This window comes from Haemaphysalis longicornis, unplaced genomic scaffold, assembly GCF_048455015.1.
Source record: "Haemaphysalis longicornis isolate Haplotype H1 unplaced genomic scaffold, Haemaphysalis longicornis Haplotype H1 scaffold_8, whole genome shotgun sequence".
Lineage (NCBI taxonomy): Eukaryota > Metazoa > Arthropoda > Arachnida > Ixodida > Ixodidae > Haemaphysalis > Haemaphysalis longicornis.
Window position 1 is genome coordinate 158,883,551 of NW_027526445.1, and position 27,851 is coordinate 158,911,401.

The 27,851-nt window shown below is 46.8% G+C and overlaps 1 protein-coding gene across 1 annotated transcript in view; it reads left to right on the top strand.

Annotated features, from left to right (window-relative positions):
• LOC144148894 (coiled-coil domain-containing protein 167-like) overlaps positions 1-6,878 on the top strand; it is a 37,755-nt gene extending 30,877 nt beyond the window's left edge. Inside the window, exon 4 of the mRNA XM_077680418.1 lies at positions 6,659-6,878. Coding sequence (XP_077536544.1) covers positions 6,659-6,777 — 119 coding nt within the window. The 3' untranslated portion in view covers positions 6,778-6,878. The remainder of the gene's footprint in view (positions 1-6,658) is intronic.
• The last annotated feature ends 20,973 nt before the right edge of the window (positions 6,879-27,851 follow it).

Here is a 27,851-nt window from a genome sequence, read left to right on the forward strand (position 1 = left end):
CGAGTTTCTTAGTTCAGTGGAGCTGTCTTAAGCTATTCTACAGTTTAAATGATGCGCGAGACATTTTAAATACTTTTATTCTAGTTGCTCTGTGTCTCAAGACAGTACTAACTTGGGACCTCAACACACTGCGACTTCCTCGTATTTATATAGCATCCTTTGGGGCCGCCGCAAGGAACTTAACCAGCTGCCAGGAAGTGTCACAAAATAACACTTGAAAACAACATTACAAGCTTCTGCAGTAAACGCAAAGTCCTGCAAAGCTATTTTCTTGTGTATCATCAACCCATCTTTGTGAATGCGTAATATGGCAATCAAAGAATGGGAGCACACTGTTTATCTAGCACTAGAGCCCCGTGTAGCAGGGAATCGTAATGCACTTGCCACGCTTTGGGGTGAGGAAGCATAGAAGCGAGAAGCCAAATGATCAAGGACCTTTTCTCGTAGGAATGAAACATGATTATTGTGAGTGGGCAACCCTGCGTATTAAAGTTAAAGAGACGTAGAAGACAGCACACAGCCTCGCTTCACTCACAAAATAGATCAAGTTTAACGCAGGCTTTATTTAAGTCATTGTTCTGCGATACGGGCTGCGAATTGGGTAGCCGATCCGGGAAAGGGTTCTCCCACCTGTGAGTGTCAGCAACAACCATTCTCGTTGGCTGGTGACATGCGCTTGTATGAGCTCTGTAGCTGTGTTGTGTAGGCCCAAGCCAAGTAGGCGCTCAGTAGAAGTATTGGGTGGCAAGCGCAATGCTCACCCGCAAGCCTTCCTTATGGTTACATCAATCGTCTCCAGGTTGTTCTCGCGTAGCCGCAAGCAGGGGTCTACATTGACGATTTTGCTGATGAAGAATGCCTAGACTAGTCGAAGGCAGTTTGATTCCTCCATACAGTGGTTTCTTCCCGTGGTGCGGTTTATCATACCGACAGTCTGAGCTGTGGCTCGTTGGAGCCGATGTATTGCGAAAATTTCCGTTTTACGCTAATTTATTCCTGTACGCTATGCGTGAAAACCTAAGCCAACGCCCCCTGTAATAACATTGCCTGACGCGTCGCGCGCTTTTCAATGGGACGGGTAGGGACGCTTAGTTCAGGCACTGATCCGCTATGTGGCGCATGCCGGCGGACATCTCGCCTTACGTCACTGCTCGTGAGTCGCGAACGCTGCACCCACTTCTACGACATGTGTCTGTCAGCTTGCCTGTTGGGCTTCAAGGGCCGTTTTGCTTACATCTTAGCCGCGACGGGGCGCTAGTTCTGTGGAGCAGTGGGGATCTCGTTCCACGTGTCACTCGCTTCATACTTGCTGCATTTTTCCAAAGATAAAGACGTAGGCGGACTGAAATAGTGTAAGAACATACTGATTGTCGGGTAGACACATAGCTAACAGAAAAACGATATTTTCGGATGGGGCAGCCATTATTTTACTGATATTTTTTTTCTCGAGCATTTAGAGAAGAAAAAATTGCGTGCACGTTTTTTGTTCAGGCGCTCACTTCTACGATTACTTTCCAATTATATCACGTGCTTGTAAACTTCAGAAAGTAATAGGAAACAAAAGGATAAGCAGCTGGGATCCCGCCACGCTGTCCGGGCGCTTCTACAGTACAGTCCTCAATTTTAGAAGTCCGGACCGATGCGGAGTGCGAACAGCGGGGTCAAAACAATACCTAAATGCGGAGGGGATAGAGGTGGGATGCCCCACTCAGAAAATTTCAGGGCCTGTGATGCGAGTAGATAAGCGCGCAAAGCTGGCATCAGCCTGCGGCAGCGCAAGGGATTTTGCTTCGTGACAAAGGAAGTTTTATCAGTGACAGACCAAGACAGACAGGCATGATGAAAAACAAGAAGGCGTAGGAGCGCCGCCTCGGGAACGATAAACAAACTTTCCACTATTTTGCATAGTTTGCGAGAAGCGGCGCTGGCTGGCGGACACGAAAGCACGCTGGAAGGCTACGGAGCGGGGAAGGGTAGGAGAGAGCAACAGGAGAGTGGCTGTTTGGCCATTTTTCGCTCACGCGTTAGGCAATGTTTATACAGAGGCAATGTGTTATGCGTTGCCTAAGCATAGCCTCGCTGTAAATGTCCTTAAATAATTAAGTTAGACACTCGGGAAAGTTTAAGACAGGTGGCAGGTCCTTGTGGAATTTCCAGCACTCGTTGAATGGTGTCGCCAAGCGACATCATGGTCAGGCCTGTATGGAGTGGCTGGTTTTGTTTATAACTAACGCAGATTTATCTCTAGTAACATAGCAGCACTGAAGCGGTGCTCATTCTAGTTGGGCCCCTCGTTCTCAAAAATATGAACTTCGCATATGGAATTTTTCTTGCCGTGAATCACATTGTCAAATGTCATATTCTAAAATCTATCATTTACACCGATTCACTAAGCGTTGTGCGGTTGTTATTGTCCCAAAAGAAGTAAAAAAAAATCTTAGGATGATTATGTCAGCATATGGCTGAAAGCTTGAGGTGGCTGTTTGTTGGGTCCCAGGCCACTCGGGGATTGCAGGAAACGCTGCTGCCCTTACTGCTGCCCTCGCCACCTACACGGTGAGCATAACAACAGTACCCTACACCGACCTCAAGCCACATATAAAACAATAACTATGTAAAACATGGCGAAAACATTGGAGTGAACAGACAGACAACAAACTACATGCATTAAAGCCACGCTGGGGACGATACACAGCAGACACACAGAAGTTTCCTTAGCAAGGTTACGGATAGGTCACACACATGTAACACACTCCCACCTGCTCACTGGAACACCAAGACCCATGTGCAGCAGGTGTGGAGAGGGCCTATCCGTAGTCCACATACTCATTCAATGCAAGGCACTTGACATAACACGACGCAAACACTTCCCACAACTATACACACCACATATTCCACAACACCCGTCATACTTCTCAGGAGGCGAGCCCATATTTTCAGTCAAACGTGTTTTTGTGTTTCTTACCAACGTAAAATTTTTACATCTCATTTCTTATCGTGCATCTTGACAACTGGCCGTTTACACCAGTCATCTTCATTACGTTGTGTTTTACTTCGTTTGTTTTTACTGAAATGCTTTTCTTTTAATTTCACTTTCATGAAATGACTTCCTTTTGGTGCTCTTTGCCCTCAGTTGGCCTTGCGCCATTAAAATGCACACATCATCATCATCAAACATATGAACCTGGGGTGGCCGTTTTGTCATGGGAATGTTGAGAGTTTGTTTGGGCTGAAACTGTCTAATCGTAGTCACATGTGGATCTTGGCTTGAAACTCATCGCATGAAGCACAAGTGGAACCTGTTTTTACATACGTGAAAATAGTAGGTTAGACGGTGGTACCTTAGTTTTTGCTTCCTGCTGGAGTGAATCCGTTCAGATTTAGGCACCGTGGTGATTGCCAGTGTTTTTTCATCTGCACGAAGTATGACATGAAATGTTCACGTGCACCAAAAGATTACTTATTTAAGTAGCAGATAGTTTTAAACATGCCCCTTTGGATGCAAGTTCCCCTGTAGTAAAAACAATTTTGCAGCAAAAAACTTCGTTTAGCTAATCTTTCAAATAAAGTAGAATCATGTTGTTTTTGTGGTCTGTTCAAGCTGTGGTTCTTGAGGTGCGACTTTAGAAAATTTGTGTTTTAGGTATCACTTAACAGCCACAATCGAGATAACATCAGCTGTGATGTCTGAAGGTTGTTTGCGCTTGGAAAGGGTTCAGAAAAGGTTCACGCGCATCTTCTCTCGCCGCTACACCCTACACGAGAAATACGCTTACAAGGATGTCATCAAGCGGCTGAAGCTCGAAGAACTGCAATCTAGACGCACAAACCGCGATTTAGTGTTTTTGTTCAAGTGTATCCACTCCAGATTCGACAGCCCGAAATTAGTGAGCTCTGTTCGGCTAAGGGCACCAATTCGAGCTCTCCGCCCCCACCTTTGCTTTGATGTGACCACCTCAGAGATGCTGTCTCCAGTGTGCCGTGTGCAACGTGTGTACAATGATGACTTTCGTGCATCTTTGGACGTCTTTTCCGGCAATGTTAACTCTTTTAAACGCGCCCTGAAAAATGCATGCATTTGAAGCCGCTGTTGCCCATTCAGTATGGTATAGAAGTTATCTCGTGTTCGTGTTTTCCCTTCCCTTCCCATTTTCTACACTTGCACCGTTTGCCGTACACATACTCCCGTGCACCTATGTATGTGTGTCCGCAGGTGTGTGTGCATGCATGCACGTGCGCATTTGCCTGCACTTGTTCACCTTGACATGCACCCGCGTGGGCATGCGTGTATGTATGTTTTGTTTGCACTCACGAGCGTATGTGCCGTGCATACGTATAAATTTTGCTTTATATGTACTTATTACCAGTATCCATGTTCCCCAGTAAGTTACGATGGTGGATCGTACTGAACTTGCGTGTATGCCAATGTACTTTGTAGTATACCTTGTCACAAGCCCTGTCTCAGCGCGTCCTAATGTACCTGACTGTAATCTCAATTCCTTAAATGTATACATTGAGTGTGTGTGTGTGTGTGTGAGTGTGTGTGTGTGTGTGGTGTGTGTGTGTGTGGTGTGTGTGTATGTGTGTGTGTATGTGTGTGTGTATGTGTGTGTGCGTGTGTGTGCGTGTGTGTGTGCGTGTGCGTGCGCGCATGCGTGCGTGCTTACGTGTGTGTGAGTGCATGTGCGTGCCTGCGAGCACGCGCGTGTGCGGTGGTACTATGTACTTTGTGATCCCTGCACTTCATAACCAGTCTCCATGTTTTACCGTTTGTTTATCTGTGTGTCGCCCTATCCTTTTTGTGTGCACCACCCAAGAAGGCCTAGTGCTGTTGGTGGGCACCACCCAATAAACAACTATAAACAACAATCAAATTTATAAAAATACTGTACAAAGATTGCTGCTAGCAAGCAGGATAGGCTTTATGAGCATTCCTTCTTTGTGAAAGAGTTAACGGTTTTTTGAAGAGAAGGCTGTATGATCATTCCCCTTCCATATAACAAGGAAAAAAGTGCTGCTTTTTAGGCATAAAATGAACAAATACTCTGTTTTCATTTATGTCTTGGTTGAGACAAGAAAATACAACGATCAGATCAATTGCAAGTCCACCTCAATTTTTGAATCTCCTTAATGTTTAGAGATTTAAAAATTGAAAACAGAAGGCTGTGACTTATCACCATTTTTTGTTCGTTCCAATGGAAGTTCCTTTTGTGAGTATGTGTATGTGGTTGGTGCGTGGCCAATGTGTAGTGTGCAGTTAAGGATGCGCAGTCTTTGTCAAAATTTTCTAGGCCACAGCACAAGTGCGTAGGCCACGAAAAAGTCAACGTACATCAACGTACCAGCTTACCTCTTGAGCGAGGAGTAGTGTTTTATGCCTGCAAGCTGGAAAAAGCACCTTTATTTCTTATCGGCATAAAACAACTTGTTCTGAGTTACACATGAGGCTTTTGCATTGAATAATTTGCGTGCCCCAGAAACCTTTGGTTTGGCCTAAAAAATTTTGACAAAGGATGTACCTGTCTGGTAGACATAGTCAAGAGTGACTGCCTGTTGTGGCTATGGTGCATCCACACATCTCCAGTCCAGAGCGTCGTGAATGTGCATGTGATGTTGTTTCACGGTATATGTATTTAGCTCTTCGTATGTGGTGGTGTTTATGTACTAGGTAAAAACAATTATAGTAAAAGCTCGTTCATTCGAACTCATTCAATTTCAACTTACAGTTAATTCGAACTTGCACCCTCCCGGCACAGCACTGTATATTTCAATGCAGAAAAACTCCCGATAATTTGAACACGTCGGTATCCACAATGGTTAATTCCAACTCGGATCCTCTGGTTTGCATCGCTCCTCACAGAAAAAGTTCACCCAGAGTGATTACAATGTGTTGCAAATCCAAACCAAACCAAATTTACGAGAGATGCATAGGAAGCAGCGTCGTGGCTGCATGTTGCAGCACGTGATTTCTCAGCAGATGAGAATTATGACGCTGCGCTGGAGCTCTTGGGCAAGTTGCAAGTGATGCTCATGGACTCGTGACAGAACAAACGCAAGCAAATGCGTATTACCGATTACCTTTAATTTCGATTGCCTCAACCCTGCCCTGTAAATAAACGTGTTTTCGAGCTTAGACAGCATGATTATTTCGGCATTTCGGCTCGCAGCTCACATGAATGCATGTCGGTGCCAGTTTCTGGCGTATAACTGACTGGTCAATTAGTTTAGTTCGCTGTTCCATCTTCATGAACATTATCTACGAAATCACCTGCCACAAACGTATAGTACTGCTTATTCACGATAATGAGTCCAGAGGGGGCTTCTGTGTGTTCTGCCCGTGCAGTGTGGCGCGATCTCCATTCATTCTACAGCGCCCGCCCACTAATTCGAACTTCGCTTAATTCGAAGAATTTTATGGTCCACTTTGCGTTCGAATTAGCGAGCCTTTGCTGTATTTACTTCACCACTCTCTTGGCGTTTGTATCTGTAGTGCTAATTTCTAGTGATCCCTCCTTGTTCTGACTCACTTTCCAGCATTTGTATCCTAATTCATCACTGCTTAACACTAACCACTACTATTTGATTTTACGGCCTGAAAGTCTTGTTAAAGTGCCAACTGGCTCCTTTGTGTCCGTCCCCTTGTTTTCCCCCTGCGCAGAGAAGGAGCTCACTGGGCTGCGGAAAGAGAATCGCAAGAGCATGGCGATAGCCGGCTGCCTGCTCCTGCTGTTCCTCATCATCTATTACTTTTTAGTCATAAAGACTGTCACCGGCTGAGGCTGCAGAGTGAACATGCCTCCCGTTCTCCACTGCCTTCTTTTAAGCCATTCCTTGTTAAAAACAATAAAGAAATGGACCTCAGGGCCCATAGCATTCAGCTTGGGGCTGAAGTTTGTTTATTTATTTGTATGTGCTATGCAGAGCAGTCAAATAGCGAGTCCTAAATGGTTTGCCAACGCTTTACACACCATTACAGGAGCCTCAAGGTATGCAGAAGTGTTTAGAATGCAAAAAATGTAGTCCCAGGATGCGTCATGTGCTTTGTGCTTGTGCAAACAGAAAACATGGGGGCCCAGAGGAATGTGATCTGTACGGCTGACGCAATGGCCTCCCCTCTCTAGGTGGTACACATGCCAATGGTAGCCTTTCCAGAGCGGCATCTAGTTGGTTACATGGGGCGTAGTGTATTGTTTGTAAAGTCTAGTCATGTGTTAATGCCATAACCACAGAGTGCTTCATTTCCTGATTTAATTGCTGATGTGGCCGCACGCACAGTTTGCTTGTTCTCGTGCCAGGGTTGCATTGTAATTTCTGAAGGGGGAAAAGTTTGGCTGCACCCGCTGTACAAGTTGTGTCGCGCATTAAAAAGTGTGCATACTTTTCAATTTGGGATGAGTACTAGGTAATAATTTTTGAGACCTAGTTGTGCAATGGTATTGATGTTGACAGATATCAGCATAGTTCGACTCTGACGATTGCTTGGCCGCAAGCACCATTATAAAGTGGAATAAAAAAAGCATTGGTGGCCAACTTCTCAACGAGGTAAATGAATTGCCATGATGCGGAAAATGTCAACGTAATATGTTTTTAATATTGTCTGTGATATCGCATTGGATGTCTTGGACAGTTTGTGCACCTCGAACCTGTTGTGTATCGTAACTTTTAATATCGATAATAGAGCACGTTGGTGGGATTGCGGGGCTATCTTGGGGAGTGCATGTGCAACACTGTCGTGGTGAATATCATAACACTTCATTATAGTGATAGCCCTAAAGGGCACATAACAGAAATTATGGTGACTGGCGTTTGGTGTATAGGTATGTCGAGATTGTTGATTTACGCTGTCTAAATGTGTGCTAAAAGCTCACTTTCTAAGGACGTTACAATTAGGAAATTTGGAGAGTCTGTTCACTGTATGGCTAATCTTGCAACCTACCGAGTGTGACATTGATCAAGATTGTTGGCTGATGCAATGATTTAGCCCCCAAATCTGACTAAGCGTGAATTTTATTTAAAAATCTCGGCTTAGGCGGTCCATGCACACGTGCATAAGGTCCTGAAAGCTCAGTGCAGTTTACTAACAGCTATGCTGTGGTTCATCGGCAACTGTATCTGAGTATACACAGACACGCACCCAAATGAAACACCCGATGGACACATTTTTGTGTAAGGAGACTTTTTTAGACCACAAGGCAGGGCAAAGGTAAATGCTTAAGTTAGCTAATATTTTACAAGGAACCAGTGAACTCTTGCTGAAAAAATTTTTAATGAACCATTCTTTCCTTTTGATACATGGAAGGCCATGGGTAGGGGAAGTCAACAGCGACTGATGATAGGGGAAGGGGGCTAGTGGGTATACATTTAAGAGGCTTCAGAGTGCCACTTAAGCAAGATGCCAATAATATGCCCAATATGACAACGTCAGGTTAATAATCCAAATTAGTTGCAGGAAATAGTAAAACGTTGCTTGAAAACTATTTTAGGCAATATAAAGCAGCATAAAATCATTTCATCAATTTCCACAATAATAAAGCAAATTTAGAAGAGGGGCAACACAAACTCAGGGGGTGTGGAATATTGGCTGCATTCTCTTCCAGGCTACTACCCACAATGGAACATTTTTTTTTTGTGGTGGACACCTGACCATTTGGCAAAATTGTGCATCTTGCAATGACAAAATATTAGGCTTGTGCGAATAGTGTTATTTTAGTTCGAAGCGAATTCGAAGCAAATAGGCCTGGGGTCGAATATTTTCGAAGCGAATTCGGGTAGTCGCGTAGAAAACCGGGCGTTGGTACAGATTCATCTTCGCAGCGCACAAATGACAGGACAAAGGGGAGGAAAGGCAGGATTCATCTTCAGCGCTTGTCCAGTGTTTTCCTCCTCTTTGTCCTGTCATTTGTGCGCTGCGAAGATGAATTCGAATAGTTGTCAGGTGTCCGAAGAACAAAACAACAGTTGAAGTTGTTCTATGCAAAAGTTTTTATTTGTGAGGTTAGAACATACAAAGGCATCACGGAGAATCCTGTGATAACATGATAAAAAAGATTTCTATATACAGGCAAGTCGTAGAAGGAGCATGCTTCCTTCTACACAGGTAAACAACCTACAACACATACATGCATAAAACATCACAGAAAATCATTTGATAACGTATTTCAAGTAAAATAATAATGGCTTAAAGGAGCCATGAAGACAAAATACAGGTTGGGTTTATTAGAAATACTGCTTAGTCCCAATAACAATGATACCAATATCATCGCAATCTTCGAACAAATAATGGAGATATTAAAAAAGTGTGAAGCAGTCGCGACCCCCTATCCAATTTCCCGCAACTTTTCTATGACGTCACGGAACCTTGTTTGTGCGATTGGCGGCCGCCTAACTGACCTGTCGCGATGACACATGACTGGACGTCTGTAATGGGGCCTCTATTTCCATTTGACCGCATAACTTGAATGCTAACGTGCAGTTAACGCACTGAAAATTATGTTTTATTGTTGGCCCGTATGACGTCATTCTTGCTCATAACACGTCACCGTGGCACAAAATTTGAAAGTTTTTAAATACTACTTGCTTTTTTCGTTAAAAAAACATCATTTGTGGCTGTAATGGAGCTGAGTGAGATACTGAATCCTAGTTCTTTCAAATTAAACGAAGTTGTATTTTCTGTTCATGGCTCCTTTAAAGACTAGCAGCTCCACACGCAGTGAAGAAGACGTTCCCTGTGACTAGTTTCAAGGTTACAACACAGAACAAAAAAAATCTGAAAATTTGGCTACATATTTTAAGCAAAAAAAAAAAAACATTGGCATATAGACTGCAGCTCCACATGCACCCGCCGCGGTTGCGGTATACCGACAGAACAGCACGGGACGAAACGGCACGCGACAGAATAGCACCGACATAACAGCGCGGCGTCAGAAGGACACGCGTCAAAACAGCACAGCGACGAGCGCACAGCGACAAAACCGCACACGACAGAACAGCACGGGACGAAACGGCACGCGACAGAATAGCACCGACATAACAGCGCGGCGTCAGAAGGACACGCGTCAAAACAGCACAGCGACGAGCGCACAGCGACAAAACCGCACACGACAGAAGAGCACGGCGCCAAAACAGCACGGCGTCAAAACAGCACGCGACAGAAAAGCACGGCGACAAAACAGCACGGCGACGAAACAGCACGCAACAAAACAGCACACTGCAAGAGATGAGCACTGTAAAAGTTGGGTGCGGTGGCGTTGCTAGGTAGTATGGCATAGTGCACTCGCCGGAACGGAATCCAAACTCTGCGGCAAGTAAGGAATAGAAAAGCACATTCATTTGAACTTATTTTTACAAGACTTATCTGTGCAGCAACATATCAGTACATGGACATTTAGGCACCCGCATATTCCAGTGGAGGGCGATTTCGGTACAGGAAGAGATTTAGGTGTGCCGGTGATAGGCTGAAACAACACAACATAGTGAGCCGTTGATATCAATTACAGATTTTACTTGTTCGTATTACTTTCTTTTTCATGCATGGTTATATGTGCAATTATTTCTATGAAACGACTACTCCAGTAATTGCCTATTAAAGGTGGTTCCTCGATCCCGTTGTATTGATTGGTTTTTGGTCATGAATTCAGGGATCTATTTTTATGAAGACGGCATCTGTGCCCTTTTCGTGGTAATTTAATGCAGAGCCATGAATTTGCATATTTCGTGAACACTTTTTTCTGTGTTAATTTACTGAGGATTGTTCGTGGTTCCTCTATTATTTAATTACTTTTCTTATAAATGCTGTTTGAATTATTCATTTGCTCATTGACGCCATTCTTTTGAAAACTTCGATGTATAGTGACGGTCTTTTTCACTAAAGTGAAGAATGTGAGCTGCCGGGTCACCAATGAGCCGCGATCCACAGTAGCTCATATTCGCGGACGCTGCTTTGACGCGCAATATTGTTGCGGAAATATTTCTTACCCACTAAGAGCTCCTCTGTGCTGTTAAACAAATTAAACCCCCATGTATAAATTAGAATTAAGTGGTGTAGGACTTCAGTAAGAAGCAAATTATCCGTCAGAATAGTAGCGCTTAAGGAGTATACACTTCGGCTTTTTCGCTTCCATCATATTCCAGGTGATTTGGGTTGCAGCGGCTCATGATAACCTGAGGCATGCCTATTGCAACTGGCACTTGTTCTTTTTTTACACTTTCGATAAAACAGCAGAAAAAGAAAACAGCAGCAAGAGAAGATCTTCTTGTGGGAGCCGAAAGATCACGGCCGCTGCAAAGCATGCCTCGGTACCGGGTTAAGGTCTTTTCTTGCCTTGATGCCGTTTTTTTTTTTGTATTCGCAGTGCGGACTCCATAAAAGAAGCACACAAAAGCTTTCATTTCTTTCAGCTTTTTTAGGCTTCACAAACAGAACGCTAAATTTGGAATATGGGATGCTCCGCAGTGAGGGACTTCACACTTCTTCGCGTGCATTTAAACGGCGACACTCCGGCGTGTTCGCTCTTCTCCTTCATTTGAAATGCAACCACCATTGCGGGCATCTAACTCGCTTTCTTTGGCTCGGCGGCTCAACGCTATCCGCTCTTTTCAGCCCCTACAGGTGGCGCTGTGGAAAACGGCAATAGGAGAAGCGAGTTTAAAACCGGTAGGCGGAGGGCTAACCTGTTAGGGTAATAGAGGGTAGGTTTAATGAGTAGAATAAGACAGGCAAGTTGGTTGGTGGCAACGGACGTCCCGATACAGATGGAGGGCTTCTAATCATCATCATCATAATCATCATGGCGTACCAGACTGTGATCCGGTCTTCATACCAACATGCGCGCCAGCATCAATAGAGGCCCAAAAGCCCGTAGCTCTACTAGAAACAATTACTTTATTAAAGTTAAACGCAGGCATATGTTGCTAAATGCGAGAGGACGTTAAAGGAGCCATGAAGAGAAAAGGCAAGTTGGTTTTATTCGAAAGATTTCGTGTTTTATAGTGCCCCCAGCGCTTGTCCGGATACAAACGGTGCTTTATTCACTGAGAAATTAAACAATTTAGGTTAAAATTTTGATTTTCCCGCTCAATCGTGCGGTTTCGTGGTCCCAAGTGACATCACTGAAACCGACCGCTCTGCAGCCTAGAGTACCTTCATTCACGCATCCGCCGTACAGGGTAGAGACACGTATACGCTAGCGCCGCCATTTTCGGTTGCTCGCTCGCCGCCGAAGCAAGTCATTGTGTCAAAACCGCGCTAAAATTATCGCCGCAACGCGGTTTACTGAAGAAGTTTGAATCATATTGTCTGTTTCGCGTTGCTAGGTCTCGTGGGAAACGAAAAGAATAACGCGTTGAGCCCGTTGGCCCAATTGCGGCGGCACGGGACCGTTCAAAGGTTGTCTCCACCCTGTACAGCGGTGTCGGTTTGTTCCCGCGTTTCTTTGCGTTCCGTAACCTAGATGGCGCCACCATACCGTGGCAAGCGTTTGGTTTGTTTTTGCCCGCATTTAAACCTGGCTTGTTTTTGTTCTGGGAGAAAATATTCGTTCCCTGAAACAGTGCTCGCTCGACAAATGGGGTCACGTAAGACACCGTTGCTTGCGTCAATCGGCCAGTGTCGTCTGAGACAACCCCAAGCCCCATAGTGCTGTGCAGCGAAACCAAACATGCTGTGCGCAGTACGAACAGCAGAACGCATCAGTACTTCTATGTTTACATGTGCTTTCGTAACTTCCACTGTTTGTCCCATCATTCTTATTGCTTTGTAAAGAATGTGCCCTAAATTTAAGCGCAAATCGCTCGTTCGTCTAGTTTGTAAGTTCTACCTAATTTGCGTCTGCTTCTGCCAGCCTCCGCCAATCGCAGAGCTTAGCTCATGTGACGACATAGGTTCTGTTGCGGGAAATGAGCTGGTGGGTCGCATGACCATTCCCGTTTTTCCTAATTATGTAGCTTATTTGAACGAAGTTTACGTTAAAAGTGGTGTCAGTATGATTCTAACGAGACAATTTTTTGAATGAACCAAACTTGTGTTTTCTCTTCATGGCTCCTTTAAATTTGTTTCAGGGTGCCTGGTGCCGCGTAAAAAGAGCCGCGTTATACGCAATCCGCTGTGCATGGCTCCGGCCGCACGGAAGTGGTTCGCGAACACCCGCCTTACTGCGAAAAAAACTGCTATAGGATGTGCAACGCTAATCTCGTGGGGTGTTTGCAGTGTACGTCATCGCCGTGTACGTTAAACTTGAGGCGTGTTTGTTTTTTTCCTGTGTAACTGCTAAGCAGAAGACCATACGCTCGATGTGCGGGCGATATGGTCCCGGCACAAATGGTCCCGGAGCTACTGGCCCCGGAACTGATAGTCCCGGAACAAATGGTGCCGGAAAACATGTCCCAACTTCAAAGTAGGAAAAAAATATCCCACCACTACTTCACCTATCCATGAGCGCCTGTATAAGGGAAGCAGGGAGGGGGTCAGTTTATTTGTCGTTACATGTTTGTATTTGTGCACAATGTATTTGCATCGGTCCGTACATAATATATTTGCTAAGGCTGAAATTATTTGAAATAAATGCTGCATGCGAATTTGTCGTCGTACGAGTATGTTCTCCCGTGCTTCCATTGCTTGTATCCTTTCGTTTATTAACGCTTGAGAAGCGAGTATCACGATTCAGGCTGTGCAGTGAGCACTTTTACAGGCACAATATTATTTAGGTTACATGATGTATCGAAAATGGGAGTGGGCCGGCACCACTGAATATCAGACAACATAAAGCTGTACTAGCGATCACGCTCGCCGATTTCTCGCTATTTAAAAAAAACGAACTTTACCCGATGAATGGTTTATTGCGTTACCTAAGCTGCGATATATACTGTGCTCTTCATCTGAAATGCTTCGATATCTGCAGTTAGAATCAAGCGAAGCGGCACTAAGGTTTTGGACCTTGATACTTTTGCAGCTTGCAGCTTCGATACTTTTGATTTTCCCCGAAAATATGACATATAGCTATTATCTATGACGCCTATTATCTTGCTGCAAGGCTTAGAAGACTGCTGGCTAACATGCGTTGTTCAATTTGCCGGCGTGTTGCCGGAGCCTAACAATTGTTGACGGCAGCAGGTGAGCTCATAAAAACAGGTCACCCAGTGGCGTAGACTTCTTATTTTTCCGGGGGGGGCAGACCTGGAGTGCGCCTCGAAGCGGCGAAGGGAGGGGGGGAGGAAACGGCGGGGGGGAAGGGGGGTCCCTGTGAGATGACACGTCATCACCCCGATACAAAGAGGCTACCACTAATCATCATCATCATCATAAAGGGCACCTGCAGCAATGAGGGCCTTTTACATTGTGTCGGCTAACTACGAGGTGTCCCGAAATAAGACGTCCCGCAAATCTATGAACCGTGAACTTCAGCGGTTTGACGCATCGAGTAGAAATTTCTTTGAATGCGTGTTTTACTGGTCACATTTATTCAAAAATATTGCATGACTGAACCATCAGCACAAAAAAAAACGAGTCGATTTGTTTTTCTTTTAATGGACAGTTCGGGGGTAAAAAGAAAGGGACACGAGAAAGGGACAAGACAGGGGCGCTACGTGATGCTATGTTCATTTCCGTTAAGAGCCCCCGAAACGGGTCTGACTTTGACCACTCATTTTGTATCCGTGTGTGTGTTGTGCCAAAGCGCCCGTCACAAATTCGCTCCACCTGGCGACGTGCCGGTGGCGGGGTTGATTCGCGCCTAGGTCAAACCGCCCGCGTCACGTGCCGCGACTTGGCGGGAAAGGCGCCGCCGAGTCTGCTTTTCCTTTCCCATCGCGACGGCTGGACCAAATCATGCCTGGGACGAACTAATTCCCGTAGACGCGCAGCAAGTAGCGCATGGAGACGCCGCCGCAGAGTCGCCTTCCCTTTCGCGGTCGTGGCGGCTCGGCTGACGCAATCGCTTCGCCTCCATTCGCCAGATTCATAATGCGGCCAGTGATAGCTCCGACTGGAGGCATTGGAACTGCACGCGGCTGCAACGGAACCATGGGGGTATAAAACCAGCCCGGAAGCAGCGGTGGAGCGGCGGCATCTCATCGAAGGCCCTGAGTTGAAAAGTGCTATCGCGCTTGTCTTAGCCATGTAACACTCTTGCTACCTTTGTATATATTGTATATAAATGCTGCTTCAAATAACCGTCAGCTAGGCTACTTCGTCGCTATGGTCTGCGCCGCGTCGATAACGGACTGGGCAGGGCAACGTCGCAACAGTAGTGACTGAGCTGGGATGGCCCAGTCCCAACAGTGTATGTGTATGTGTTTTGGAGGCTTGGAGCGGGTATCGCTCGCAGTCGACGGCCGCAGTGCACCCAGTTGCTGCCGGTGCTTGGCAGCCGTTACAGCCCTGTCTAACTGCTCTGGCGTGCTTTGTGACCTCGAAAACAAAGTTTGCAGACAGGCTTTTCGGAGGCGTGATAGCTTGCACTGACGTCACTGTATTCCCGTGTTGGTGCGTTGGTTTCACAGTAGAAATCTGCAGCTCTTGGTTCGAGAAGCGCTGATGAAGCTAAGAGCTATCGATGAAAACATGCGGTGGCGTCGTTATGGGCAAGCAACATCTTTTACGAGACGTTCCAAGACGCGAGCTAAAGGCAAAAACCCAACGTCTGGCGTTGGCGTTCATCATATAAAACGGCCCTTTCACGAGGCCTTCCACAGAGCGACCTTAAATTCGGCACAAGTTGCTAGCGAGGAGTGGTCGCCCCGCCAGTAAACAGCAGATGAAGGTAGGGGAAGGACAACCACCGAAATTCATCGTCGTCGTCAGCTTCATCATTACACGGTGGCATAAATGAGAAGCAGCGCATCGGGTTGCCATTCGAAAGCAAAACACTCCTCCAGCATCAAGATGCCAGCGCTGTTCGACAAAATATGCGGAGCGAAACAAGGCGTCACACGCGTTCGACTGGGCATTATGATGTCCGATTAACAACCCACAACCTGCATGGTGGGGCTATATGCTCACTTGTAAATGGACACCACGAGGACATAGTCCTACCAAACCTGAGCAAAAAGTTTCAAAACTGGAGCCTAATAAAACCATGTGGTTGACACAAACCATGCAGTCAATTTGACGCGAATCACGTAAACTAACAGCGACTGTTTAAATGAGCGGTTCCGCTCATGAAACGACTCCAGAGCATGACATGCATCTATGGAAACTGCTTAAGACCGAAAAAGAGCGACTTCGGTGCGCGTAGTGCATGCATTGTGAGCAGCCCCCACAGCTTCCCCTAAAACAATTTGAATGAAGCAAGCGGAACGAAGCAGCTACGCGGTTCCAGGCCGCGCATTTGTAAACAAAAATAACTGCTCCAATCAACAGGTGCCGTAGAAACAGAGCAACTGTGGCCGCGCTTCCAACCGGGACCTAAACCCCTCGTTTTTCCCTTTTCACCGCGACCCCTTAGCGAGCGACCGCCGAAAAACGCTAACAGCACCAAACAAGGACAGGGAAAGGAGGGAGGTGCAGTTTTCGTTGCCTGATTTTACCATCCTTGAGAGTTAAGCAGCACAGCACGCGCCACCGCTGAATGTCTCAAACTCGTACACGTGCGTCCAGACTTGAGTTTGTGATAGAACTTGTTTGCACTGCTGTACTCACGAGTGCATGTACTCACGAGTGCAAGCATGAGTTCTGTACTCACGAGTAGTGGACTTACCCCTGTACTCAATCGTCATCATACTCACTTTTTTAATCTGGGTGTGTACTCACTCATCATCGTACTCACTCGTGAGTTTGAGTACGAATGAGTACAAATGAGTGTACTTACGAGTGAGTTCGCTGACCTATGCTCCCGACAAAATGTCGCTTTGCTGGCGTGCTGCTGAAGCCAAGCTATGGTGGCTAGAAGGGCCACCCTCCTAGCCACATAGCCAAGCGCAGGGCTACATTGTTGTCAACAATCCGCACACTGAGCACGTCTAACTCACCGTGAAGAAAAGCGACACGGCCCTGCGTTTCCCCCTGCCCATCGGGGGGACGGAAATGTCTTTCAAGATCCCAACCCCTATTGTAAACAATAGTTGGCAGACAGGACGGCCAACAGTCCGATGTCGACGGGCGCAGAGCCGAGCCAAGCCCTTAAAAAAATCCTCAGCCGGGGCCGGAGGGGGCTCTGCCCCCCCGTAAAGCCGTCCGGAGGGGGCACGAGCCCCACTGCCCCCCCGTAGTTGGCGCTTCTGTGACACCCACCATAAACAACAAACTCTGTTGTTGGGAACCGCATTTGTGCAGAAACATATGCAGTTCATTCGCTAAAATGCATAAACATGTTCGTGTGCATCTTTCTGACGGCTTTACTTTCCCAGAAATTGCTAGAATCAAAGACTGTCACTTGTCATGGTACAATGAAAAGCCAACGATTGATGCAACGATTGATGCAAGAACGGGTGGACCACGAAACAACCCCAACGCGGGTAGACCACGAAACAACCCGAACCCATTTTGCCTGTCTCAAAATCCCACTCTCAAAATAAACTGGCTATTTCCCCTCGTGTTCAAGATCCCTCCTCTCATATGCACATGTTAACAATTGCCCCCTCTCCTGTCCCCTCGACCTTCTCCCTCTCCTCAGCGAAAACGAAGGTTGGGTCGGCTTTTGTTGCCGCCAAGACGAACAAAGGGGCAGTGGCTGCCGTGGGGCGCACAGCGTACAATGCGTGCGTGGGGACGTACAATGGGTGCTCTCCTGCTATAACTGTTGGGGGTGATCCCCTCAGGCCTCAGCAATCAGGCCGTATTTAGGCCGCGTCGTCAACGTGTAAGTTTCATGCTATTATAGATGGATTGTAGGGTTTCACGCGCCAACGCCACGCAGGCGATGAGGCGTGTCGTAGTGGAGGGCTCCGGATTAATTTTGACCTCCTGAGGATCTTTAACATGTGCTGAAATCTCGTACACACGGGCGTTTTGGTTTTCGCCTCCATCAAAAAAGCGGCCGCCGCGGCCTCTATGCTATTATAGAAAACCTAACTACCCCTTCTCTTTACCAGGCCTAATACTGATGACCCGGCCGGACCGAAACATTTAAATTTCGCCACAAAGGACAGACACTTTATTCTTCTGTTGCAGTTCTTTTTTATTTATTTGCAGCGGGGAGTCACGGCCGTCTTTTCCTTCCAGGCGGACCGAGCTCGCACAATACCAGGCGAAGCTCCCCTGTTCGTTCCCACTAAAAGGGTCGTTCCCCTCTCCAGCTCGAGGAGGGGGCTTTCGCGGCAGGGGGAGACGCAACACGTGGGAAGAAAGACAGGGATTATGGACAGTGGGATTTTGAGACACGGGGGAAGTGGGGCGGGAAAACTGTGACGGGGGAAATGCGACATGAGGAAACGTGCTACACCCCCGAACGCGTTTTGCCTGTTTCCAAGTCCCGCTCTCAAAATAAACTGGCTCGTGTTCAAAATCCCTCCACTCAATGCGCATGTTAGCAACTGCCCCCTCTCGTTTCCCCTCGACCTCCTCCCTCTCCTCAGCGAAAACGAGGGTTGGGTCGGCTTTTGTTGCCGCCAAGACGAACAAAGGGGCAGTGGCTGCTGTGGAACGCAGAGCGTACAATGCGCACGCGGAGACGTACAATGAGTTGCTCCCCTGCTATACACCATTTTCCATAAGCAGCCGGGAAAGGAGGAAAATACTCTCAAACCAGTTCTCTCGGCGGCCGACCAGCGTTGCCTGAGCGCGCTGGGCTGCTAACATCGCTCGGCGTGGTGTGCTCCACTGCGTAGTTCAGGAGTATTTCGCACCGCGTGCTTAGTTTTTGCGGAACTTTCAACTGTTTTAGCCAATGCTGCGATGCCGTTCAAGGCGCAAACGTCGCCTGGTCAGCACTGCGCGGTGGTGGGTTATTGAACAACCAGAGAAAGCGAGAAACAGTCGCTGACAGCACGCATGTGCACGACACTGCCTGGAGAAAATGCAGTGCGGTTGCGGCGTATTTTTGCGGCATCGCTTCCCAACGCACACAGAGTTGAGATATCGGTGGATTCCGTTGATAAATCGCAACGACTTTGTACCAACGACCAACTCCAGGGTTTGTTGGGTGCACTTGGACGGCAAGCAGACGGATCAAAATCCATTTATCACACGCAAAGCTGCGACAGGGAACGGAACCCCCTGAAATGTTAGAAGCAACTTTATCCTTTACAATACAGCATTGATTGGTTGGTTGATTGATTGATTGATTGATTCATTCGTTCATTCATTATGGTGTTTAACGCCCCGACGCTTCATGGGTAATGAGGCGCGCAGTAGTGGAGGGCTGCGGGTTAATTTTGACCACTTGGGGATCTTTCACGAGCGCCAATACAATACAACACTACAATAACTTCTGGTTCCTTGTAGTCAATTTAAAATACCATATATTGTTTGGTCATTACAGCCTATTGGCATTAAACCATCCCCTTTTCGTCTAATCTAACCTTTAAAATCACGGCGTTTTGTTTACTTTTTTTCAGACCAACGCATTACACTGCCAAACGATTTGAAAGGATAACTTTCTCCATCGCACACTGCTGGTCGATAGCAAGATAAGCAGGCAGCCAAATGTGGAAACGCAGCTCGAGGTACGCGTGAACGCTGCATTTGGAAAATAGCTCAACCTGTTCACAACGCGGTCAAAGGAAAAGCTTTTAATCCTTTTGCGTTGCCACGGAATCTAAAGTATTACAATTACAAAACAGTTACTGCTGGTCGCGTAAAGCATTTGTGGTGAAAGCAGCGGCCGGTTTCACAAAGGTGGGCTCCGAGCGGCAGGCCACATGCGCTGCGCAGAGTTAGGTCAATCATGATCACGATCATGATCAACCAGAACGTCAACCCTTTTGCTCAACCTTCGAATAGTAATTTGACTGGTTGTGCGGTCGCGTTATTTTTCCGCCCGGGTAATTTCGTTTCGTCAGTAACCGTCATAAGTCTAGTTAAGAAAGATTATATTGCATTGCAATGCCAACAGCGTAGCAATCGCCTCGTCGAAAGTCCATCGCGAGCACGGATCACCGTGACCCACATATGCTATGCGCGCTCCGCATTCGACGTCCGCGCTTCCGTAAACACGACTAATCGGTGAACATAACAAGCACGGTGGCATTGAAAACACGTATTTACTCCCCGATATCGATTTCTATGTCAGTCGGTGCCATACCGGTACGTTTTCATCGCGGAACTGCGGAGCACCACCGGCACCACCACCACACTGCTACTGCTGCTGGTCTCAACAGCCGCGGTCGGAATTTCCCGCTCTGGCAGCAAATCAGGACCTAAAATCCGTCCGCAGATGATGAAAACAAAACAGAACACACACACACAAGCACTGCAACCGCTAACTTAACGCCAAACCACTACGGTTCACTCAGTAATGCACGGATTCCGAGCAGACGCACGCAAAGAACAGCGCACTTAACAGCCCAGCGCGGAGGTTTCGGCGGTCGCTACATAGACGGCGCTAAAATAAAAAGCTCGTATCAAAAAATTGCAAAATGTTTCTGCGGCGCAAAGCAGACATACTAAGACTACCCTGCGGTTTTTATTACCGATTTTGCTCTGATCGCATTCCGGGCGAACAGTATTTCCTTTGGGTTCGTAGCGCAGGCGTTGACTTTAGACTCGGTCACCGGTTTTAGCGCGTGCTAACGTGGTCCACTTTGGGAGAGATGTGAAAGCCTGCGGACGAAATGATCCGGGCCTACCAGTCTTGGAGAACTGTCAGCGGCAAATTCGGAAATAAATTCTTCTTCTTCTTCTTCTTCTTCTTCTTCTTCTTCTTATTATTATTATTATTATTATTATTATTATTATTATTATTATTATTATTATTATTATAAAAATTGTAGGGCTACCTAAAAAGGAACAAAAGTTTTACCAAATGTCGTCCCTGGCTTTTGCTTCTTTTATTTCAGATATCCCACATGCTGTAATAATTAAAGCCGTAGTATTTTTCCCGAGAAAGAGTAACGAAACATGAAGAGAACCTCAGAGAGAGCAGTTTGCGCCCACTAAAGTGTTTTTATCCATGTTAAAATCAAAATATTTGCCCATTTAGGCGTTCCATAAAATCGTGCCGTTCTGTCGCTGTGCTGTTTTGACGCTGTGCTGTTTTGTCAACGTGCTGTTCCGTCGCGTGCGCTTTTGACGCCGTGCTGTTTTGTCGCGTGCTGTTTTGTCGGGTGCCCTTTTGACGCCGTGCTGTTATGTCGGTGCTCTTCTGTCGCGTGCCCTTTCGTCGTGTGCTGTTTTGACAGCGCCCCCGCGGTTGCACAGTGGCTAAGGCGTTGTGCTGCTAAGCTCGCGGGTTTCATTCCCGGCCGCGACAGCCGCTTTTCTGATGGAGGCGAAAAGCAAAAACGCCCGTGCCCGAGATTTCGGTGTACGTCAAAGACCCCTAGGTGGTCAAAATTAATCCAGAGCCCTCCACTATGAAGCACCTCACCGCCTGCGTTGCGTCGGCGAGTTAAGCCCTACCATCAATCAGCTCCACATGCAGTGAAGAAGGCACTCATATCTACTAGTTAAAAGTTTACACCACACACAGAAAAAAAAAAACAGGATCTTGTTTGATGACGTTTCAATAAAAATATATCACAGATCTACATGCAAGTAAAATGTACAGTTAATAAAACAACATTCAGAAATTCTCTTGGAGAAAAACTAGTTCTTCCACATGCTGGGGAAGGAGGTGCTTCCTTCTGCAGGTTACAATGGCACCCGCTGTCGAAAACAGCGTTTCACTTGTTGTTTGGGTTGCTGTCACTGAAAGGCAGGCGCGTAGCCAGGATTTTTGTTCGGGGGGAGGGGCTAAGGTTGTTTTCCGCCTCCTCCCCCCACCCCCCTCCCCTAAAGAAAAAAAAAGCGCGGTAGTTTGCAAGCTCCCTTAAAGGCTATGAAGATAAAATTCATGTTTGGTTCATTAAAAAGTCTGCCTTGTCCCGACAACAATGATACCAGTTTTATCGCAAACTTCAAAGGAATATTCGATATATAAGTTAAACGTTTGAAGCAATGGCGAATCCCCGCCCCCTTTCCGGCGGCGATTTCACTATGACAGTTCAGGATCTTGTTTGTACGATTGACGCCCAACGACTTAAGTCACCGCCAAGTAACATGATTGCGCGATTGTATCCTCCATTGATCTTATCATTTGAATTCTAACGTGCAGTTAACACACTCATAACTACGTTTTAGTGCCAGCCTATATACCACTCCTGCCGATATCACTTCACTGCAGCGCTAAATTTGAAGATTTCTGACATTTGTTGCATTGCTTCGGTTGAAAAAACGCCTGTGATTGGAATGAAGCTGTGCGAGTTATACCAAAGTCTAGTTGCTATTCAATTGAACAAGGTTGTATTTTGTCTTTAAAAGGCCCTTTAAGGTTCTCTCATAATATTGGTGTTGATTATGATTGTATTTGTGCCAGGTTAAGTTGTAAACTGGGCGAAAATACGCAGACCGGGTGGTACAAATGTATGCCCGTGATACGGGACGTACATTGCACGCACGGGAACCTTGCGCAGGCATTGCATTAAACGGTCATAGTTTCATGCAATTACTTGTTTTATTTCAACGTGTGTAGTATGATGAGTGTGACATCAGCAATAAAATGACGTAGGCCGTAAGAATTAGATTTTTTATTTAGTTATTCTTGCCCACAATGCAAAGTAAAATGTTTTTGCATTCAACGTCCGTACATTAGCTGCCAGTGTAAAGCCAATGGAGCTCATTCTGTGCAGTATACATCGAATCTTAGCACTTAAGTTATGTGTAGCGCAGGTCTTATCTCCAAAAAAACGAGTGGCTATGAATTATGCATGCAAGAAGCGTTACATCACCAGCAATATTTCAACAAATATCAACCCTAAACAGACAGACACCACGCGCAAGTACAGCGCTGTTAAGGGCGAAACTTACACGAACCTGGCAGTATTAGTCCACACGCAAAGCGGAATAATTCAGCCATCGGCATTTGTTAAGTCATGCCAGTTTAAATTTGCGCTTCTGTTTTGAGTCTCAACGTGGTCCATTTCGTATACTATAGCTTCTACCAGGACTCGGGACGCACATGAGAAGCTTGTGCTTTGTAACATAATGAATCTGGTTGACATTTCCGCACAGCTCAAATCTAGAGTCTGCTGTAATGAGCTTGGTGTTCTCAAATAGTTGCATTACTACCGGTCAATTTTCCAATGCTTCGTGCATAAATGCCCTATTATCTGCCTGAATGCGTGTACTGTTAAGTTATACCTTTTCTGGAGCAGCCACCCCCTTTAATTACCACTCCCAGATGAGATAGAGCAAGTCACTGCAAAGTTCGCAATTCAATGCTGTATCGAAATTTATATTTAGCAAGAAAAAATAATAACGCATATACGGCGATGTCTGACCATACTGTTGCGGTTAGGCATGTTCTGTGCAAGCTGAGCAAAATATTGCTGCGTTTTGAATTTTGTCGTGAGATCTGAGGAAAGAGTTACAGTCAAACCCGTTTATAGCGAACTGCGATATGCACCGTGATTTGTTCGATATATCCAATAGTTCGATATAGCCGAACCCGCCTATACTAGCTTATTGTTACGAGTTCGCATTGCGCGGTAGCCCCCTCCAGTCTCCCCTCCTCAACTCCACCATTCCCGCATGCAGAAACAAACACAGTAAGGTAGCTATTAACCACACCCAAAATAATCCATTTATTGCAATTAATACAGCTTCTTTCCGCCTTAACAGCCTATTTTGAAAAAAAAAGCGGTGATTTTTGTTTTCACTTTCGTTTGGGCGGCTACAATTAGCATAGCATTCTCTACACGAAACATATTTGCAGCAGTACGAGTCTGCGTTCTCCAAAATCGCAGAAGCATTGGCGGAGCACATCAACTGCCGAAAGCGCTTCACTATAAGCATCGGACGTCTTTCACTCGCGACACCATCGTCAACGTTGGCGAGCTCTTCCCACAGTTCACCGATGCTGCTGTCTTGGTCCGGATTCGCTGACAGGGCGGGTTCCATCGTAAGTCCCACGCGTCGGAAAGAGTTACGGAAAGTGTCGGCCGTCACGGCGCTCCGTGCAAGGCGCAATGTCCCAGTCGCGGCTCTTGCTCCGTGGTCGCGGCCAATCCACATCTCAATCGCCGCTCCGAGACCATGCATTTCGGCGGCCATTCTAGGCGCGCGGAGTTCGATATATCGGATGTGAACTTCGTTATAAGGAATATGTTTCCCATGTATTTCCGTAACTGAAGTATTTTTGTTCGATATATACAGTCAAACCCGTTTATAGCGAACTGCAATATGCACCGCGATTAGTTCGGTATATCCAATAGTTCGATATAGCCGAACCCGCCTATAACGAGCTTATTGTTACGAGTTCGCAATCCGCAGGAGCCCCCCGCCCCCATCCCCAACTCCGCCATCCGCGTATGCAGAAACGAACACAGTACAGTAGCCATTACCATACCAAAATAATCCATTTATTGCAAGTAATAAAGCTACCTCCGCCTTAACTGCCCACGTTGCAAAAAAACGGTGATTTTTGTTTTCACTTTCGTTTTGGCGGCTTCAACTAGCACAGCATTCTCGACACAAAACATGGTTTGCACCAGTTCGATTCCGCGTCCTCAAAAATCTAAGAAGCATTGGCGGAGCACATCGACTGCCGAAAGCGCTTCAATATAGGCGTCGGACGGATTTCACTCGCGACATCATCGGCAACGTTGGCGAGCTCTTCCCACCGTTCACCGATGCTGCTGTCTTGTTCCGGACTCGCTGACCGGGCGGGTTCCCGGTCGCGAGTCCAGCGCATCGGAAACAGTTACGGAAAGTACTGGTCGTCACGTCGCTCCGTGCGAGGCGCAATGTCTCAGTCGCGGCTCTTGCTCCGTGGTCGCGGCCAATCCACATCTCAATCGCCGCTCGAAATCATGCATTTCGGTGGCCATTCTAGGCGCCCAGAGTTCAATATGTCGGATGTGAACTTCGTTATAGGGAATATGTTTCCCATGTATTTCCGTAACTTAATTATTTTTGTTCGATATATAGTATAATGCACTCTATCCGGGTTCGTTATAGCCGGGTTTGACTGTATAATGCGGTCCTACCATTTTGGTTTCAAACTTTAATGAAAGGACATAGTTTTTTAGCTGACGCGTGCATTGCCATTTTTCAGCCGAGAACACACTGCCGGTTTTAAAGCTAAACGATAAAAAAGTGTTTGCAGTTCATGAGCATGGGCGGCTCTGGAATGTATAGGGCGCACAGAAGTTTTGTACATTTCGTTGCAGAAGCGGGAAATGTAAATTATGTTTGAAATCTCCTTGGTCCACTAGAAAACGGAGGATTGGGCAGCTGTGCAGAGCCAGCATGACCTTCGGGCATGGTGCGATGCCCGAAACAAGTCAGCATTTTGTTTCCCGGAGTGCACCAAAAAACATGCGTATTGGCATGGCCCCGCATACAGAAAGACCAAAGACTACCATGCTTTAGCATGAAGTGGACAGTAATGACACAGTTACACTATTTCCTTGGTTGACAGCGACCATGATGTTCAAACGAAAGCATGGTTTCAGGCTACGACAGGATAGATTGGATAAAAATTGCAAAGTTGTTTACCGTGGTAATTCTCGGTTGTTTCGGTTACTTAAGAAATGCTGACGATTGCTCAAAATGTCCTTCATGCAACATTTTAGAATGTATACGTAGCAGTTGTGGATCCAGGAAGAATCACATCAGCGCGCACCCATATGTGTGTGTGTGTGTGTGGCGGGGGGGGGGGGGGGGGGCGTAGAGGGGAGGAGGCGGGTGGAGGTGTGCTGGTGCTCTTGAGAGGGCCTGTTGTATGTGGCCGTTTATTTAATTAGGAAATTCTGTTGTCATGCACGACCGATTGAGCCTTGAAAGAACGATACTCCTGCGCCCACAGAACTTCAAAGAAGGCCAGGAAGAGTTAAAGGAAAATTCTATCAGAAAGGCACGCTCGTTTCTTCGCCACCAGTACGAAGGTCCTTCACTTGCGCTGCGCACGCTGCTTTGGTTTTAAAATTGGGTGTAGCAGTAGATGCACGCGTCGATATGAAACGCGGTAACAAAGTCCCAATAACGGGCACACCATGCGACAGCGGCTATCTCACATGGAGTTTCGTCCCAGTAAAAGCAAACTATTAAAACTGCAGCCAGAACAAATATATTTTTCACTCTTCATGTACTGATACTAACGCTGTCCCGATACACTCTGAGTAATCCTCTCCAACTTCGTGCATAATAAAATATTTGGGCGTTTACAGGAGTTGAATTTACGTTTTCCCTCATTAAAAGTCGCCTATCCGCTCCACCGTGGGCGCTTTCAATTACCAATTCAAACGCAAATACTGCATTCGAAATAAAACGAGATAGGCATTTTTTATCTCGGAGACACAAGGTACTGTGGTATCGTGTAAATATTAGGAAGTGAATATTTAAATATCAAAGAATGCATAATTGATCTGCGACGCACAACTTAACGTACAATGCAACCTCCATCGTCAAAAGACATCAGTGATCATGTAAGGATATTATTCACTGGAAGAAAATGACTTACAATTCGATATCGCCATTGTGACTCCGGCCCGAATATACACTGCTCTGGGCAGCCGCCGTCCAGGGAAAAAGCGGTCGTGGACGCAACGGAGGGGCTTTAGTTGTGATCGAGGTAGAATATGGCCATCTGATGGTTGTTACTGTCGCGACGCCGTCTGCTTGTGGCAGGACTGGTGACCGTCGTGTCTTCATATTTAGGATAAAGTCTGGGACCAGCTCAAGGAGTCGCAGCGCGCCTTTTTTGTCGACCCGCTGTTCTCCAGTTTCCTAGGTTAGGGGAGAATACCGCCCAACAAAGCTGCCTAATTGCAGGGGTGAAATTGATTGTCGCAACATCGCCGTTGGAAGGGGACAACACTCAGTGCGCGCAATCTGAGTCTACTCCAACAAAACCCTCCGGGGCTCGACAGAAACGTGAAAAAGGAAGAATGAAGGGCTGACGCGAGGAAGAGGGGCGTACCGTGCTGTGTGTCTCATTCGCAAAGGCCATCTGCCCGCGCACGGCATTCATCCAGCTAAACTGCACGTTTCAACCATTACGTAGCCCCGGCGCATTCTTAAAGTTACCTTGAAGGAGTATTGAATGTGTGCCCATGGCCGCTTGATCTCTCCCTTTCTAGTATAGATGGAGCGGCCTGGCCGTGATCAGCCACCCCCCGTTTGCACGTTGTTCTGCTTAACACACAAAGATCGTCTGTTTCCTATCGAACCTGCATTGTACCAGTCTTCAACCATCAATGGCCGGCGGTCCCTCTTTTTTTCCGCCGCGAGTTAGTGCGGTCCACTCCTTGCTTCCCCTGCAGAGCCAATCTCCTCTGCTGAGAACGACTCAGCCGGCCAATTATTCTCTGTCTTGCTGCATGTCTCGCACAAGGGGTACAACGCATGCCTTTGGCGTACCGTGCGCTGAGCTTACCCGAAGGCACCGTCGCTTTTGGGGCTGCACCCCTCCGAAATCATCCCTCAGCAGTTCGCACCTCTCGGGCGCTTCGTTTTGTCACGTTCGGACTCGACTCCCTTTCCGCAGCGCGGAAAAAGAGTCGAGTCCGGCCGTGCTTTTGTGTAAACACCCATGGGAAGGGCAGAGATGCACTTTCGTGGCATTTTCGTAGCATTTCGTGGAAAGTGCCATTGGTGGCACTTTCGAAGCATATGCAGCTTTGTTCACAGGCGACGTACCAGGCATACTGGCAGCACGGCGACGGCCCGAAAAATTTCGGGGGGGGGGGGGCTGAAGCCCGGTCAGCCCCCCCCCCCCTCA